The sequence below is a fragment of the Mauremys mutica genome, chromosome 5, assembly GCF_020497125.1.
Source record: "Mauremys mutica isolate MM-2020 ecotype Southern chromosome 5, ASM2049712v1, whole genome shotgun sequence".
NCBI classification, from domain to species: Eukaryota; Metazoa; Chordata; order Testudines; family Geoemydidae; genus Mauremys; species Mauremys mutica.
Window position 1 is genome coordinate 36091035 of NC_059076.1, and position 14389 is coordinate 36105423.

At 40.6% G+C, this 14389-nt stretch overlaps 1 protein-coding gene and 1 long non-coding RNA gene across 6 annotated transcripts in view; one reads left to right on the forward strand and one right to left on the reverse strand.

The window, feature by feature from the left end:
• LOC123371276 overlaps window positions 1-5336 on the forward strand; it is a 60224-nt gene extending 54888 nt beyond the window's left edge. For both annotated transcript variants that reach the window (XR_006579743.1, XR_006579745.1), the window contains one exon: window positions 4937-5336. This is a non-coding gene — a long non-coding RNA (uncharacterized LOC123371276). The remainder of the gene's footprint in view (window positions 1-4936) is intronic.
• The window catches only part of NPNT (nephronectin), a 77166-nt gene that overhangs the window by 27662 nt on the left and 35115 nt on the right, over window positions 1-14389 (reverse strand). For 2 of the 4 annotated variants that reach the window (XM_045018670.1, XM_045018671.1), the window contains 5 exons: window positions 11997-12089; window positions 5877-5996; window positions 4929-5048; window positions 3530-3664; window positions 2455-2577 (listed from right to left, as the gene is read on the reverse strand). In XM_045018670.1, coding sequence (XP_044874605.1) covers window positions 2455-2577; window positions 3530-3664; window positions 4929-5048; window positions 5877-5996; window positions 11997-12089 — 591 coding nt within the window. The remainder of the gene's footprint in view (window positions 1-2454; window positions 2578-3529; window positions 3665-4928; window positions 5049-5876; window positions 5997-11996; window positions 12090-14389) is intronic. The other 2 variants (XM_045018673.1, XM_045018672.1) reach the window with 1 other exon arrangement.

Consider the following 14389-nt stretch of genomic DNA (forward strand, 5'->3'; position numbering starts at 1 on the left):
TCTGCTGCCCACTCATCAGCCCTTTACATGCTCCACCTCTCACTGTCCTCTCCCTGCTTTGCCCCTTCATCCCTCCCCCAGACCAGCTGCTCCTCCATATCCCCTCTGGCCGGGCGCATCCCGCTCCCAGCGCCGTGCGGGGAACCAGCCCCTGGTCAGAGGGCTCAGCTCACCAACAGCCTGGCCAGGAGGAGCCAAGCCCTGCACGTACCAAAGCCCTGCACAGAACTGGCACGGGGAAGCCTCTACGCTAAGCCTCAGCTAAGTCCTGGGGTGGCAGGGGAAGCGATTTCAAGCCTGTTCACATCCCGAACTTGCAGACTCCACAGGCTTAGCACCCTCTTCACTCCCTACCCCTCCGCCCTGGGTCCTGCCCCCAGGGAGTGCGGGGCTGCTCCATCCCCTAGGCACCCTCCCCTGCTGAGCCACCTCTCTGGCTGGGTTCGCTGAAGCCCCTGCAGTCAGGTTCCCTAGGCCGTGGTGCACCATTCATTCTTAGGGCTTAACCCCTTCCTGCCTGTGCTGTAGCCAGGGGACAGGAGGCAGCTGGGTTATGTCAGTGGCCAGCAGCAGCATGGAGATGTTAGCTGCCTTTCAACACTGTGCAGGCAGGAAGGGACAAGCTGCTTCCAGTCACAGGCGGGGGGGGGGAAGGGGGCGGAAGGGGGCGGGGAAGAGAAGAGATAAGTTCTGCAAAGACACTGGCCACATCACCCCTTCCCCCCTCATCTTCCCCTGTGGCTGGAAGCAGCTCCTGTCCCTTCCCTCCCACACAGTGCTGAAAGGCTGCTGCTGGCCACATTCTGGTGTGAACCCTGGCAGAAATCTGGGGAGGGGAGGACATGCGACCCCTTCCCCCCCTCATCCCGTGAGAGAGAGGTGTCCGGAGTCTGTGTGTCACCTTTCCCTCTGTGTGTGTGGGGGGGGGAGGGAGGTAGGGATGTGTGTGTCACCCCTCCCTGTGTGAACCCTAAAGCCTTAAAGATGGTAAACAGAATCCAACTGTGCAGTAGTTCTTCTTACCGGGGGCACAGTCAGCTTGATGTTAATTTGAACGTTTGTACTGCATAGTTCTGATCGATTGCCGCTGAACTCGCTTGAACATGAGAACATGATACCAGGTGTCCCATATTCAGCATAGGGAAATATGGTCACCCTAATCTTGGCCCCCAAAAAGGAGACTTAGAGCCACCTAGTCTCACTATTATGTAGAGTGCCATGTACCTAATAATAGCAGCATATTGTCTCACAGTTTGCCCCAGAATCTTCATGCAGAAAGAGTGACAAAATTTAACTTGGTTGGTCTCCAAAAGTGAGAGTTCCTATGTGACTGGGAAGAAAGAGCCATGAGTATTATAATTGTCATGTATGCTTTACTATTTTATTATTTATTTATATTACATATCACTCAATGGCCCTAATGAAAGTTGGGGTCCCATTGTGCTGGGAACTGTGGAAACACCAAAAGAGACAGTCTCTTGCCCAATATAACCCTCTGAGATGTCTGAGAGAACCATTTCAAAAGCATTCCGTCCACCAGTGTCTGGTCCCTTAGTAGAGTCAAACCCCATCTGATTATCTACAGTACTGTAAGCTGTTGAAAGATTTAGTAGTATCAGCAAGGACATCTGTTGATTGCCCCAAGCACCCAGGTCTCCAGTGAATCTTAATTTATTTTGGCAGCTATTTCAAAGTCTTACATGTTTGCCACCTGACAGTCATCAAGAGTATGTATAAATCACACAAACTGCAAATCTTATCCTTCTTTAGCACTGGTTTTGCAATCTGACAGTGAGTATGTCCATTTGTTATTCACCATTTTCATGGCTGATTTCACAAAGAAATAGCAAATTGGCCAGAAATAGCTCTATCCATTAATAAAGTCCCCCAAATACTAAAAGGCTAAAATCTCCCCTAGTTACTTAAATATCTTTTAAAATCCAGTAGCACGCAACAAACAGTGATAATTTAGTCCCCAGTTCAGTTAAGCACTGGGGTCTGGCTGAGCTACAAGACTGGCATGGAACTCACAGAGTGCATACAACAGACGGAGAAGGAATAAGATGTACTATATGATCAGGCCTTACCCCAGTTACTACACACTAGCATTTGCTCAGAGCAAGAACAATCATCTATATCTGTCAACAATTAGAGTCATTTATAGAATGCAGCTGTGAATAGGGTTCGCTGGATTTCTTTTAATAACGAAAAGATCTCAAGGAAAAATATTTTTATCCAGGCATGTTAAGACTCATAAAACTTTGAATACAATATCTGATCCTTTATTATCTTTCAAAAACTTCTGAGTGAAACTGAGCCTGATACTACGGCATCTCAAAATTTACCATGTTTTTCAGTTTTCCTAGTAAATGGCCTTGGTGTTTGACATTTGGCTTCTGAGTTCATGACACCCCCTCCAGCCCCAAAAGAAAAAAAAAGGAGCACATTACATACGCAGGCAGTTTATTCCATCGCCTCTGTATCCTTCTTTACATTTACACTTGTAGGTTCCCTGGGTATTGTAACATCGTGAAAAGCTGCCACACTGATACTGGCCAATTGAGCATTCATCTATATCTGTGACAGAAAATCACATAAAAGTCATTCACATGGGAGAAGGAACGTGCCTCCCGCCGCCAAAAAAACCCAACAATAAACAGATATCATCTAAAAATATTCTTAATTTTAAAAATTCAATACCATTGTACCACCAGTGAAACTAGGAGAATTTTATCCTAAATTAATCTTTTTCATGGATTTTAAGGCAAGATGAGATTATAATGATCACCTATATAACACAGGCATATAACTTGGCATAACCATGTTTAATATTTTGCTGTGGCAACAGATAGTTTCTACAAGTAAATTTTATAATTTCTATAACCACTTTTTAAAAGGTGACCTGTAAGGGTGGGAAATAATTGAGCTAGTGATTTATAAGGCCCTGAGCCAACAAAGCACTTAAGCCTGCTCTACATCTGTGTTTTAACCACTATTACATCAGGATGGAAACGGTTTACAATATCTTATATTATTTCACTCTACTAGTGCCACAAACAAGGTCCCCATACCTGCAAGTGCTCTGTGCAGGGACTTCCCATTGAAGTAACTGCGAGCACGGCCACATGTGAAGCAACACAACTTAATCTCCAACATCACTTTTCCTTAATATGATCATCACCAGCTGAAGCACTGAGAAAAATTAGTGAAGTTCACTAAGGTCCCAGACCAGCAACTGCCTGCAAGAAGCCCTAGTGAAATCTATGCTGAGCCACTTCCAGGATCAGGGCTTAAATGTATATTTTTTTCATTTCCATATTAATGTAATTCTATTTCATAACACACAAAATTAATATAGGATAAACTAAAGCAATGTGTTTTCAGCCTCTCAACTCATAATAAGGCGATTAATACAGTCTCTATAAGCCAGCTATATTATAGCAATATAATAAACCTTGGATTAGTATTACAGGAAATACACATGTGCTATATGCATGCAAGACTCACTGAAATAAGTGTATTTTATTACCGTGGCATTGGTATTTGCCTCCAATGTACATCAGGTCGAAGCCTTTATGACACTTGCAGATATAGCTTCCAAAAGTATTAACACATTTCCTAAATCTGGGACAGACAACTCTCCCAGTCGCACATTCATCAACGTCTGAAAACACAAATTAATTGTATTTTTAATAATATAGCTAAGACATGATCTACCTCAAATTGATTCCAACTCTCAAAAACTGAATGGTCAAAAATCTTTTAAAAACTTCCTTTTTGCTCCAGTCTGGTAGCCTTATAGCAATGCTTGGGCGCTACCATATGGAAGACCTGAACTCAGTTTTTGGTTGTGCTCCCTCTATATCCCATATCTCCTGTGCCAATACAGAAAGCACGGCAAGAAAGAGAGAGACATTGTGCTCAGATTGGTGGGAGCTAAGTTTAGAAATTACCAAGAGTAGCCTTACTTTACATTGACTATTCTGATTGATTTATATTAGCTGGCTCAAGGTTGTAGAGAGAATCCCAGAAATGCTGACAGATTTTGAAGGGTGTAGAGATCAGTTTTCCTTGGACAGAAAAATAGTTACTCAAACACTGGACATCAAGGATGATGGCATAAAGCAGAAACAAACAAGGGACATGCCCCAAACAGATACGTCAAACATCCAAAGAAGTACTTAATTTCTCAAGCACTGGGAGCCTTTAATTAGTGGGCTGTAAACTATAAATAATACATTGAATTGCAGGTAAGTAGAATCAATAAACATATGAAAAATAATTCAGACAAAATGTTTTGAAACATAGTTCTCCTTGAACAGGTGTGTATATATTTTATTCTATACTATAGAAGTACACTAAACTTCAAGAGATACATGGCTATCATCGTAACTACACCACCACATATGCGGAGAAGCTGTCCTTCCTTGATGTCTTGATATCCTACTGGCTATAAATGAGAGCTTTATACTACTGAACAGGGAAGATTCCCAGATTCCCTGTGGAATGCACAGCACTTGATTCTACCTCTGGAAGGGCTCAAAATATTGGTCCTCAAATCCATGACATTTTTATGTCTAGAAAAGCTGCTTCAAGTCATTTATAGAGGTTTTATTGCTCCCTCTGAGTCCTGCACAGTTTAGCTATGGCACCTGATTTTACAGGCAAAGGGATATGAAAATATAGTCCCAATAATTTTTTTTAACTCTCTAAAGTTTGCTGAAAGTATTATTTCTGTAACATGTGACAGACACAGAATACATGACTGGCACTGGTTTGAGAATACCTGAGTAGCATGGCTATCCAAACACACCTTACTATCATGTATTCCCTATGTATGTGATAAATTCATGGAAACTGTGTTTTGGTTCAAGAAGAAAACATCCTGAGGAACGGAGTGAAATCAGTAACCGTGACTAATAACTTACCTATGCAGGTTCTACCATCAGGCCCTAGCTGCAAGCCTGGAGAAGGACAGTGGCAGCGTACCTCTCCTTTCACGACATCACAGCCGTACTGGCAGTTTGCCATTGAACAAGAAAGAGCATCTAGGGAGAAACAGTTGCACATTTAGACCAAATATAAGGACTCAGCATCATACAGGTAAATCGCTGGAATCTTTGGAGCATTAAGGTCCAGTCCAGCGACCATGAAAGTCAGTGGAAGACTCCTGCTGACTGTAACAGGAGTTGGGTTAGGCTATGCTGTAAATTTGTGCTCTTCATTTCACAGATTGTATTTATAAGAGACATTACGTCACAGAGTACAGATTTTAGGTAGCTGTGTGGTGGCACACAATTCCCACGCTGAAAATAAACCCCAGCGTGCACTGAAAACCCTTCACGGATGGACTCATTTAAAAATGCCAACTCCTGACTGCAGTGACGCTGGTTCAATCTCTTTAATTAAAGGTCATTGTCTCTCTCTCCTTCTCTGTTCATAGACTCAAAATATCTTCTTTTATGGGAGTGAGAAGGAATCTGGTCTCTAGTAAGATCACAGGACAGTGGTATACTGTGGAGCCAACAGGCATCTGTTGCTTTAACAATTTTACATGTATGTGGCCATAATATAGCAGCACTGCACATGTCTTGCTGCTGAGAGCACAGCAAGTGCCTATCCCCATAGGCAGAACAACAGTGATTTACACATCTGAAGAACAGATTGGTAAACTTAGACTCAGCCAAACAAGAATAAATAATTTGATTTTATTAGTTGTATTACCCATTTTTCCAGATTGGTGCACAATTTTCAAAATGAGGAGGCTTTTGCCTTGGCACTCATCCTTGTCCAGTAGATATTTACTGAGCCCCTCAAGGGATTAAAATACATTAACTGGAGTTTGAAAAAAAGAAAGCTAAGGAGTCTTGACATACTAGAACATGATCCATCTGGCATAAGCATGTATCCATTCAGACAGTAGCATTTGTAGCTACCGTAGGTATTCATGCATCGATGTTTGCATGGCCGAGGCTTTAATCCACACTCGTTTAGATCTGAAATTAATAGGGAGAGGAGAGAACAAGCAAACAAACAAATTACGCACACAAAAAATGAGCATTTGAAGTTGTTCTAGTTGGGAAAACGATGGGGGAAGGGATGAGTCTTTCATATCCAGCCCAGCTCAACTATGATCAGATTTGGCTACATGAGCACTGTTCGGTACCACGTGTGAAGTAAATAATGTTGTTCGGTTCATTTACAAATTAATCCACTCCTCTTTATGTCCACATTACAAATTCCACTCTCAGAAATGGCACTAACTGGCACTATTAGCATTAATTGGCAGTAACAGGAATTTCACCAGAGACGACATTGACCGAATGTGTATGGAAGCTGACCTACCATCTCACTTCTGGAGGTATTCCCTTTAGATTGCTTGAGGAACATTAGTGGGGCAGCATGGGAAAGCTGGCATTGCCACTGTTGTAACAGTCTGGGGGAGAAATTTGGCACTTTATTATCTAGACCTGTCAGTCCAATACATTCTCTGAGTACTGTAAAAGTAAAATGTAAAAGGCTGGGTGGGGAGGAAGAAGCTAGGTATGTTTTTACCTATCTATTGAAGAAGGTATTTGGCATTGCTAATGTATGTGTTAAAGATTACCTGTGATTCTGGATTTCCGGTTTAAACTGGACTACACAAGGAACTAATGAATTACACATTATGAAAATGTTCAACCTACAATTGTAGCTTTAGCAAACAAAAAATTTGTAATGGAAAATAAATACTGAGCTATGAATGCCCACAAAATTCAAATTCAGTAAGAAAGCACGGATATGCTGGTGGCATGACTTAGTACAGAACGAATAGTGCATGGCCCACAATTTACATCTTAAAAGAATAAAAATAAAACACCCTGTTATTCATAAACCCACTTACAAATCTAGTTGGTAAATTATTATGTAATTACAGGTTGAAATTGTGGCTTGCTACTGACCTGTAAATCTCTCTGATTTAAAGTACTGTACATTATGTGCCAGATCCTCAGTTGATGTGAAACGGTAGAGTTCTGTTGAAGTCAATGCTCTATACCAGCTAAGCACCTGGTTACTCAAAATAGTCAGGTGGTTCATTGTCTTACTTAACCACACAATTTCACTTAAAACATGTTAATTTATCAGAAGCAAAGTCCTAATGAAGACAAGGTTTACTCATCTGAGTAAGTATTGTAGGGTTAAGACCAGTATTTGTTTCTGCTTAGAGTGGGTTGGCTACACAGATAAGGTAAAAGTGTCTCTCTGGAATACATTTGGAAATTGCAATCTTTGACCAGTATTGGGAGAATAAACCTTAGGTTTGCCAGTGCTTAAAGGGGATGTGGATGATGTAGACTGAAGTTTCAGGACCTTCATAAGATGGTGGATGAGGAATAGTTGCATATTGTCTGTGGACTGCACGCTAAGGGAAGGAGACAAGATGTTGAGTCTTTGCTCCAAAACAGGAAGGTGGTTGGGAAGGATTGTGAAGAATCTGCCTTAGCTTAGCTACTGTGGGGGTGGTAATTGTTTCTTTGGCACTGCTGCCAAAAGCAAAAAATATCAGAGAAGATTACATAGGAGATGGGTCATATTTTACTGCTTCTTGTCTCTGGCTATGGGGATCATGATCTTGAGGTAAGAGTTCTAGCTATTGGTAATTTGAGTAAATGGGATAGTGAAAGGGAATGATAATGAAAGATCCATCAATGGCTATTAGCCAGGGTGGGCAGGAATGGTGTCTCTAGCCTCTGTTTGCCAGAAGCTGGGAATGAGCGACAGGGGATGGATTACTTGATGATTACCTGTTCTGTTCATTCCCTCTGGGGCACCTGGCACTGACCTCTGTCAGTAGACAGGATGCTGGGCTAGATGGACCTTTGGTCTGACCCAGTAGGGCAGTTCTTATGTTATAATTGAGTGGAAGGAGAACTTTGTGATTTTTTTTTTCCCTAAAAAATAAAACCACAGTGAAGTCTGAGGTGAAACAGTGCACTAAAACACCTATGGCTGGCCTATGTCAGCTGATTCAGGCTCATGGGGTTCCGGCTGCAGGCTATAAAATTGCCATGGAGACATTCAGGCTTGGGCTGGAGTCTGGGACCCTCCCCCGTCACAGGGTTCCAGAGCCTGGGCTCCAGCCTGAGCCCAAACATCTGTGTGGCAATTTTATAGCCCTGCAGCCTGAGTGAGCTGACATGGGCCAATTATGGGTGTTTTAGTGCAGTGTAGACATACAAACAAAAGGCACTGAGGGTATGTGTATTTATATTGTAAACTCAGACCTACTTCAGGAGTTGTTTGCACCAAACACACTAAGTACTAACATGATTATAAAAATAATATGATGAGGTTTTCAATAAAAGTGGATATAGGTTAAGGAAGGGAAGTGTTAACACTAGACTTGTAAGGGAAAATTTTCAAAAGTGTCTATGTGATTTAGGAGTGTAAGTCCTATTGAGAGTCCTTGGACTTAAGTTCCTATGTCAATTAAGCATTTATGAAAATTTTATCCATAATGAAAAGTGTCTTTAAATCTTAATTATGGAGTCTCCACCATGGATCCATACTTTAATGATGTAACAACTGATTAATAATCTGAGTTTAAAATAATTTTTTCTGCATAAATTGTAGATTACATTATGGCTCTTAAATAAGTGGACTTCTCCACAGGGCTTTGAATATCCTGCCACATGGTATAAAATATTTTTAGTACAGAATTGAAGGCCATGATGCTGAAGGCTGGTTATCAGTAACACATTCTAAGAATAACCAGAGTATATAAAGTAGATGCTGGAAAGTATATAAAGATTCCATTCCACGTGTACCTTTATTTTTGTTTGGTTTCAGCCAAAACATAACTTGCTTATTTCTATTAACTTCACTAAGGGCTTGTCTGCACTTAACAGGCCGCACTGATGTAGCTGCGCTGCTGTAGCACTTCAGTGAAGACATTACCTAGGCCGACGGGAGGACTTCTCCTGTTGGCGTAGTTACCCCACCTCCTCTTGAGGCAGTAGCTATGGCTATGAGAGAAGCCATCCCATCAACATAGCTCTGTCTACACTTTAAGTTGCTATAACCGTTGGTATAACCGTGTCACTCAGGGGTGTGGATTTTCTACATCCCTGAGCAAGGCAGTTATACCAACATAAGTTGCTAGTGTAGACCAAGTCTTAATTCCACTTCTACATGTGAATGAAAGCAGTCCCAGGATTGGTTTTTGAATACAGCATGTTTATCAAGATCTAAATCGAAGCAAATACTTGGAAGATGCCTGGTCTTTAAACAAAGGTGCAGATTTGTTTCAGTGGTAGCATGGCTGACATCCTAATGGTTCAACATCAAGGGAGAGCCAAAATAAGACCCTTCATACAGCTCCATTAGATTTAAAAATGTTTTTCTCCTTTGCCTTTGCACTTTCTTATTGAGAGTTAATTTGTTGTTAATCTTTTAGTCTGAACTCATGCTACAAAATCTCCCACTATTACATGGAAAAGAAAGTGTTTGTCATCACCTTAGATTACCTAACTGCAAAGCCGGTGCTTTCAAAATAGGCTAAAATGTTTCAATGTGCTGCTCTGTGGGCTTACTAACAGATCTACTGTCCAATTGTATTTTCCCAGGTCTCGCATTTTAACCCCTCTTTGCCAACACTACTGTAGCTTCTTTCCCAATTTCAGTGTAGACAGGTATATACTCTGTACATACAGCATGTAATATTCAATTTCTTAGGTCAGCAGTCACTGGGAGGTTCATTTGGTTCTTCATAAAATCTTTTAACAACACAATGATGGTTCTCTTCATATAGCGCCACACTCAGACTATGTTCAACAGTGTGTCCTTCTCAAAAGTTTATAGATATTTTGCATATGGGCAAGAGGAAAAAATGAATCAGCCAGTATGCATACGTACTGCATCCCTCTTCTCAGCTCAGAAACATTTCTGCTATTAGTGTTCTCCATCATCTTCAGATGCTTCATATTTTTGTTGTTTACATATGGTCATGTTATTCTTAAACAGGTTCAGGCTAATGTTAGCATTTACAGGGTATATGTGTTACGTATAGCAACACACTGAATATACTGCAAACATATGGTGGTTTTAAGAAAGGTCAGGTTACTTATCTAGAGATATCAATTTGACATTTCAAACAATATCTATAATGATAGCTCACTTAGAATAAATACTCCATCAAAAGGGGGGCGGGGAGGGGGGGAAGAGCAGAATTTTCCTCTAAAAGATTGAAAGGTAAAAGATTTTAAAATCAGAATGTTCCATAAATAAAACTTGTTATATTAAAATAAAAATAATGTACAACACTCCTCCTTTTGTTCCTTAAGAAATTTATAATGGAATTAAAAATACAAGGTGCATCAACATCAAATGAGGCGTTTAGCAAGTCCCATTATGCTGCTGACTAAGATCTTCATCCATTATTCCAAACTAGACAATTTTACCATTAAACCACTTAAGTTCAAATGCTGTAATTATACAGTCAATACAAAAATAGCATTCTTAGCTGCAAGTAATAGATTGAAAAGTGCTAAATGTAAAAGCAGGTTGAGTATTGGAGGAGCTTGTGAAAGCAGGTCCAGAACATAAGCGCAGGCTGCTGAACATAAACATTACATTTCAAAAGGAGAGAGATGAAAAATGTAAATACAGTGGAAGGACAACTGGTGGTGTATGGTAAATCTAGGTGCGACTTGTTTAACTAGTGTAGAGGCATTGCTCTGAGGCATCATCTTGGATAAAGACTGATTTTCTGTATGCAGGCATGTTTCTTTCCCCAAGATTATGCTGTACACTCTACTTAGTTTTCTTTAATTATCCCCTTCAACGAATCCCAACAAAGGCCTAGCATTCTTTTGTATAATCAAACTTTTCTTTCTACTTTTTAACTTGGACCAGGCAACACAGTTAGAGGTCAAAAATTCACTATTGAATTTACTTAGATTAGGCTAGAAAAGGAAGCCACTGACCAGAAACCAAATAAAATATTCAAGCCTTCATCACCTATACATAAAAAATAAATCAGTTTTCATTTTCCGTACATCATCAGTTTCACTTGAGAAAGAGAGAAAGCAAATTTGCACACCCTCAGACATGGTCTATGCAATCACACCATTTGTCTAATAGACAACACAATAATAGTCAAACTATGAAGTTAACAATAGTCTTTCTCTGAAACAAAGCTGGAAAATAAATCATACTGTTATCTTCACCTGAACCCGATAAACAATTTCCATTTCTCTTGGTTTACACCTATCTACACTTAAAAGTTTTCACCACGAGCACCATAGCTGTGCCAGTCTAACCCTCTGTGTATGGAGCTATGTCGACGAAAGAATGCTTATGTTTGGGAATGTAGGAATCTACATTGATAGAAAAACTCTTTCCATAAGTGTAGGTTGTGTCTACACTAAGGCGTTATAGTAGCCAGCAGCGGCTCCAGGCACCAGCACTCCAAGCGCGTGCCTGGGGCGGCAAGCCACAGGGGGCGCCCTGCTGGTCCTTGCGAGGGCAGCAGCTTGCCTGTGGGAGGTCCACCAGTCCCGCAGATTCGGTGGCAATTCAGCGGCGGGTGCGCCGAATCTGCAGGACCAGGGACCTCCCGCAGGCGCGCCACCAAAGGCTGCCTGAGTGCCGTACTTGGGGCAGCAAAAAAGCTAGGCTGCCTGATAGTAGCATAGCTATGGTGACCTAGCTATGCCGGTATAGAAAGGAATTTAGAAAAAGCAGTGCACATCCTGAAAGAACAAAGCAGAAAAGAAACAACAATAGGAAGTTAAAATGATTATCAAAGTCTTTTCAGAATACAGGCATACAGCAATAACAGCATCAAAGAAGTGTAACTGCATATTTGCTTTGCATGCCAATGATACTGCAGGCCTGGCTTTCACATGGCAGCCATTAATTCATCGTACTTCAGTACATTTGCAAGAACTTTTTATTATCATATGAAGCCATGCAGGTGGAAGGAGCACACCACCTGAAATAAAGGACTTTCTCACCCCTTGAAGGCACATTTGTTGCATGATGATCCAGGGGGCGAAATAGAGGTGGTTCACTGTGCCGATCAGTTGGGCTTGTATACAGGTGCTCAGCTTCACGAAGGGGGAAAAGGCATAATAATAGTCAAAAGCCCAAATCCCTGTAATGATGTATTACTTTATTATGTCAAAAACCATCAATGTAGACTCTACCAACTGCGTTAAAAAAGAGAGACGTACATTATGTTTGTAAACAGGTCCTGGAACAAAAGCATTCAGAAAACCAGTTGTGGAACACACGCTATTATATTTCTTTACATTTTATATAGAAAATCATCCTTTGTCTACTATAATACATCACCTGTCACAGAAAACACTGCAAACATTTTATATTGCTAACACAAATCTGTGAGTCTTTAACTACTTGTGCTACAAATCAATTCACTAAGTAGCAAACATATAACACATCTTAGGCCAGGGAAACAGCTACCACTATAGAACTAGTTGCAAATTTTTGAAGAATATGTTTTGCAAAAAATGCTGGTAGTTTTACGACTAGCTTACAAAGCTGGTAAAACTTTTTTAAAACTTTCAGCATTCCTTTAACTGTCTCCAGCTACCATCTATCTCAAACACTGACCCAAACTGCAAAATGAGGTTGAAAAACAACAACTGAAGTGTGAAGGTCACAAAATAAGATTTTTATACAATGGGGAGGACTCTTACTGCTAGTACAAGGGTATTGCAATTTAGCTACCAACTCAATTTAACCTCCTAATAACACACTCATACAAAGGTGCCAGTCAACTGTAATTTAGTGTTGATGAACTAAAGCAGGAGTTAAAGGTTATACTCCAGTGCCCCTGGGAAGAGTGATTGACTTTCAGATGTAACCAGTCAGTTGAAGTTCAGCATCTCATTATGAGATTTCAGGTGATCCTTTACTTGGTTCACAAGAGGTAGATTAATATAGATTAAATATATAAAATATAATGGGTTCTGAATAGATTAAATATAATGTCTAATAACAGCAGTAACACCTTTTATTCATATAGTTACTTTCATCCAGTCAAATCCAAAAGTGGTTTATACCCTGGAGATATATATATTTTCTCTGGAGATGAGTGCATCAGACCATCTATGCCAGCAACAATACACAATAATGCTTTTATTGTAGGACGGGAATTGACACACCGTCAATGGAAACACAAGGGGAATTGTTTTATTCAGGCATATCGCAGTCACTCAAATTGCAATCTGATTAGGACACTGTGTTAATGATCCTAATCTTGTGATTTGAAAAATGCTGTGAACAGGGCTTCAGTTTACAATTCAACCAAAAGACATTGAGTAGGATTTTCTTAAGTGCCTAAGTGACTTAGGAGGACAATGGGATTTGTGCTTTTAAGTTACGTAGGCACTTTTGAAAACCCTACGCCTCACTTCCAGTAACAGTGTGTCGCTGGAACACTGGCTCAATACTGACTAAGAGACAAGATGGCCACCCACCAAACCATCTGCCATTCTTCATCTAGCACTCTGGGTTTCTGGGCTCAATACTGACTAAGAGACAAGATGGCCACCCACCAAACCATCTGCCATTCTTCATCTAGCACTCTGGGTTTCTGGGAAGTTTCTCAGGTCCAAAGCTGTTTTAGCTCAGGACATCAGAGCCTGAGGTGGTCTGTGTACCATACATAGGATACTGTACAGCTAATATATGTTACTGTGCATCTAAAACTGTACTGAACACTCTAGGTAAAGCTCTAAAGTGACCAAGACAGCATACTCATCAGAATAGCAAAATCACAGCATGCCATCCTTATGAGTGTTGGACCAGAGTGAAAAGTAAAGACGACACTAAAGAGGGGAAATAAGAGCAGAAATAAGGGGCGGGAGAGGAAAGGGGGGGGGGGAACACCACACAGCATTTATTTCCAAAGAAGTCTGTCAGGAAAGGATTAGCAAATCTGAAAATAATATATTTTAAAATAAAAATATATTTAGAAATCAGTGTGCCATAGAAGGATTAGTAAACATCACGGGATATAATTCTGAACAACAGCCTGGCTCTGATATTCTCAGTGTTTCCTACAACATCCCCATCTGCTTTTTCAGAAAAAAGGCTATACAGATTTTTCTATCATTTTAGACAATTGCAGAGGATGACTGAGACTGTGTATGACATATTACTTCATATATACACGCCTTAGTCTCACAAGTTAATAGAAGTCCTGTATTATAATTGTGTGTAATGTTCTGTGCTATATAAATCACTCTGCATTTTTGGAGATCAGTTACACCAATGGAAGAGTTAAAACTTCAGCTATAGTAATTTAGCAAGAAGGGAATAACATTGTTTTCACCTTTTAATTATGAATTGTGTGGGGTGTTCTAGGCAGTTTTGGGTTAAC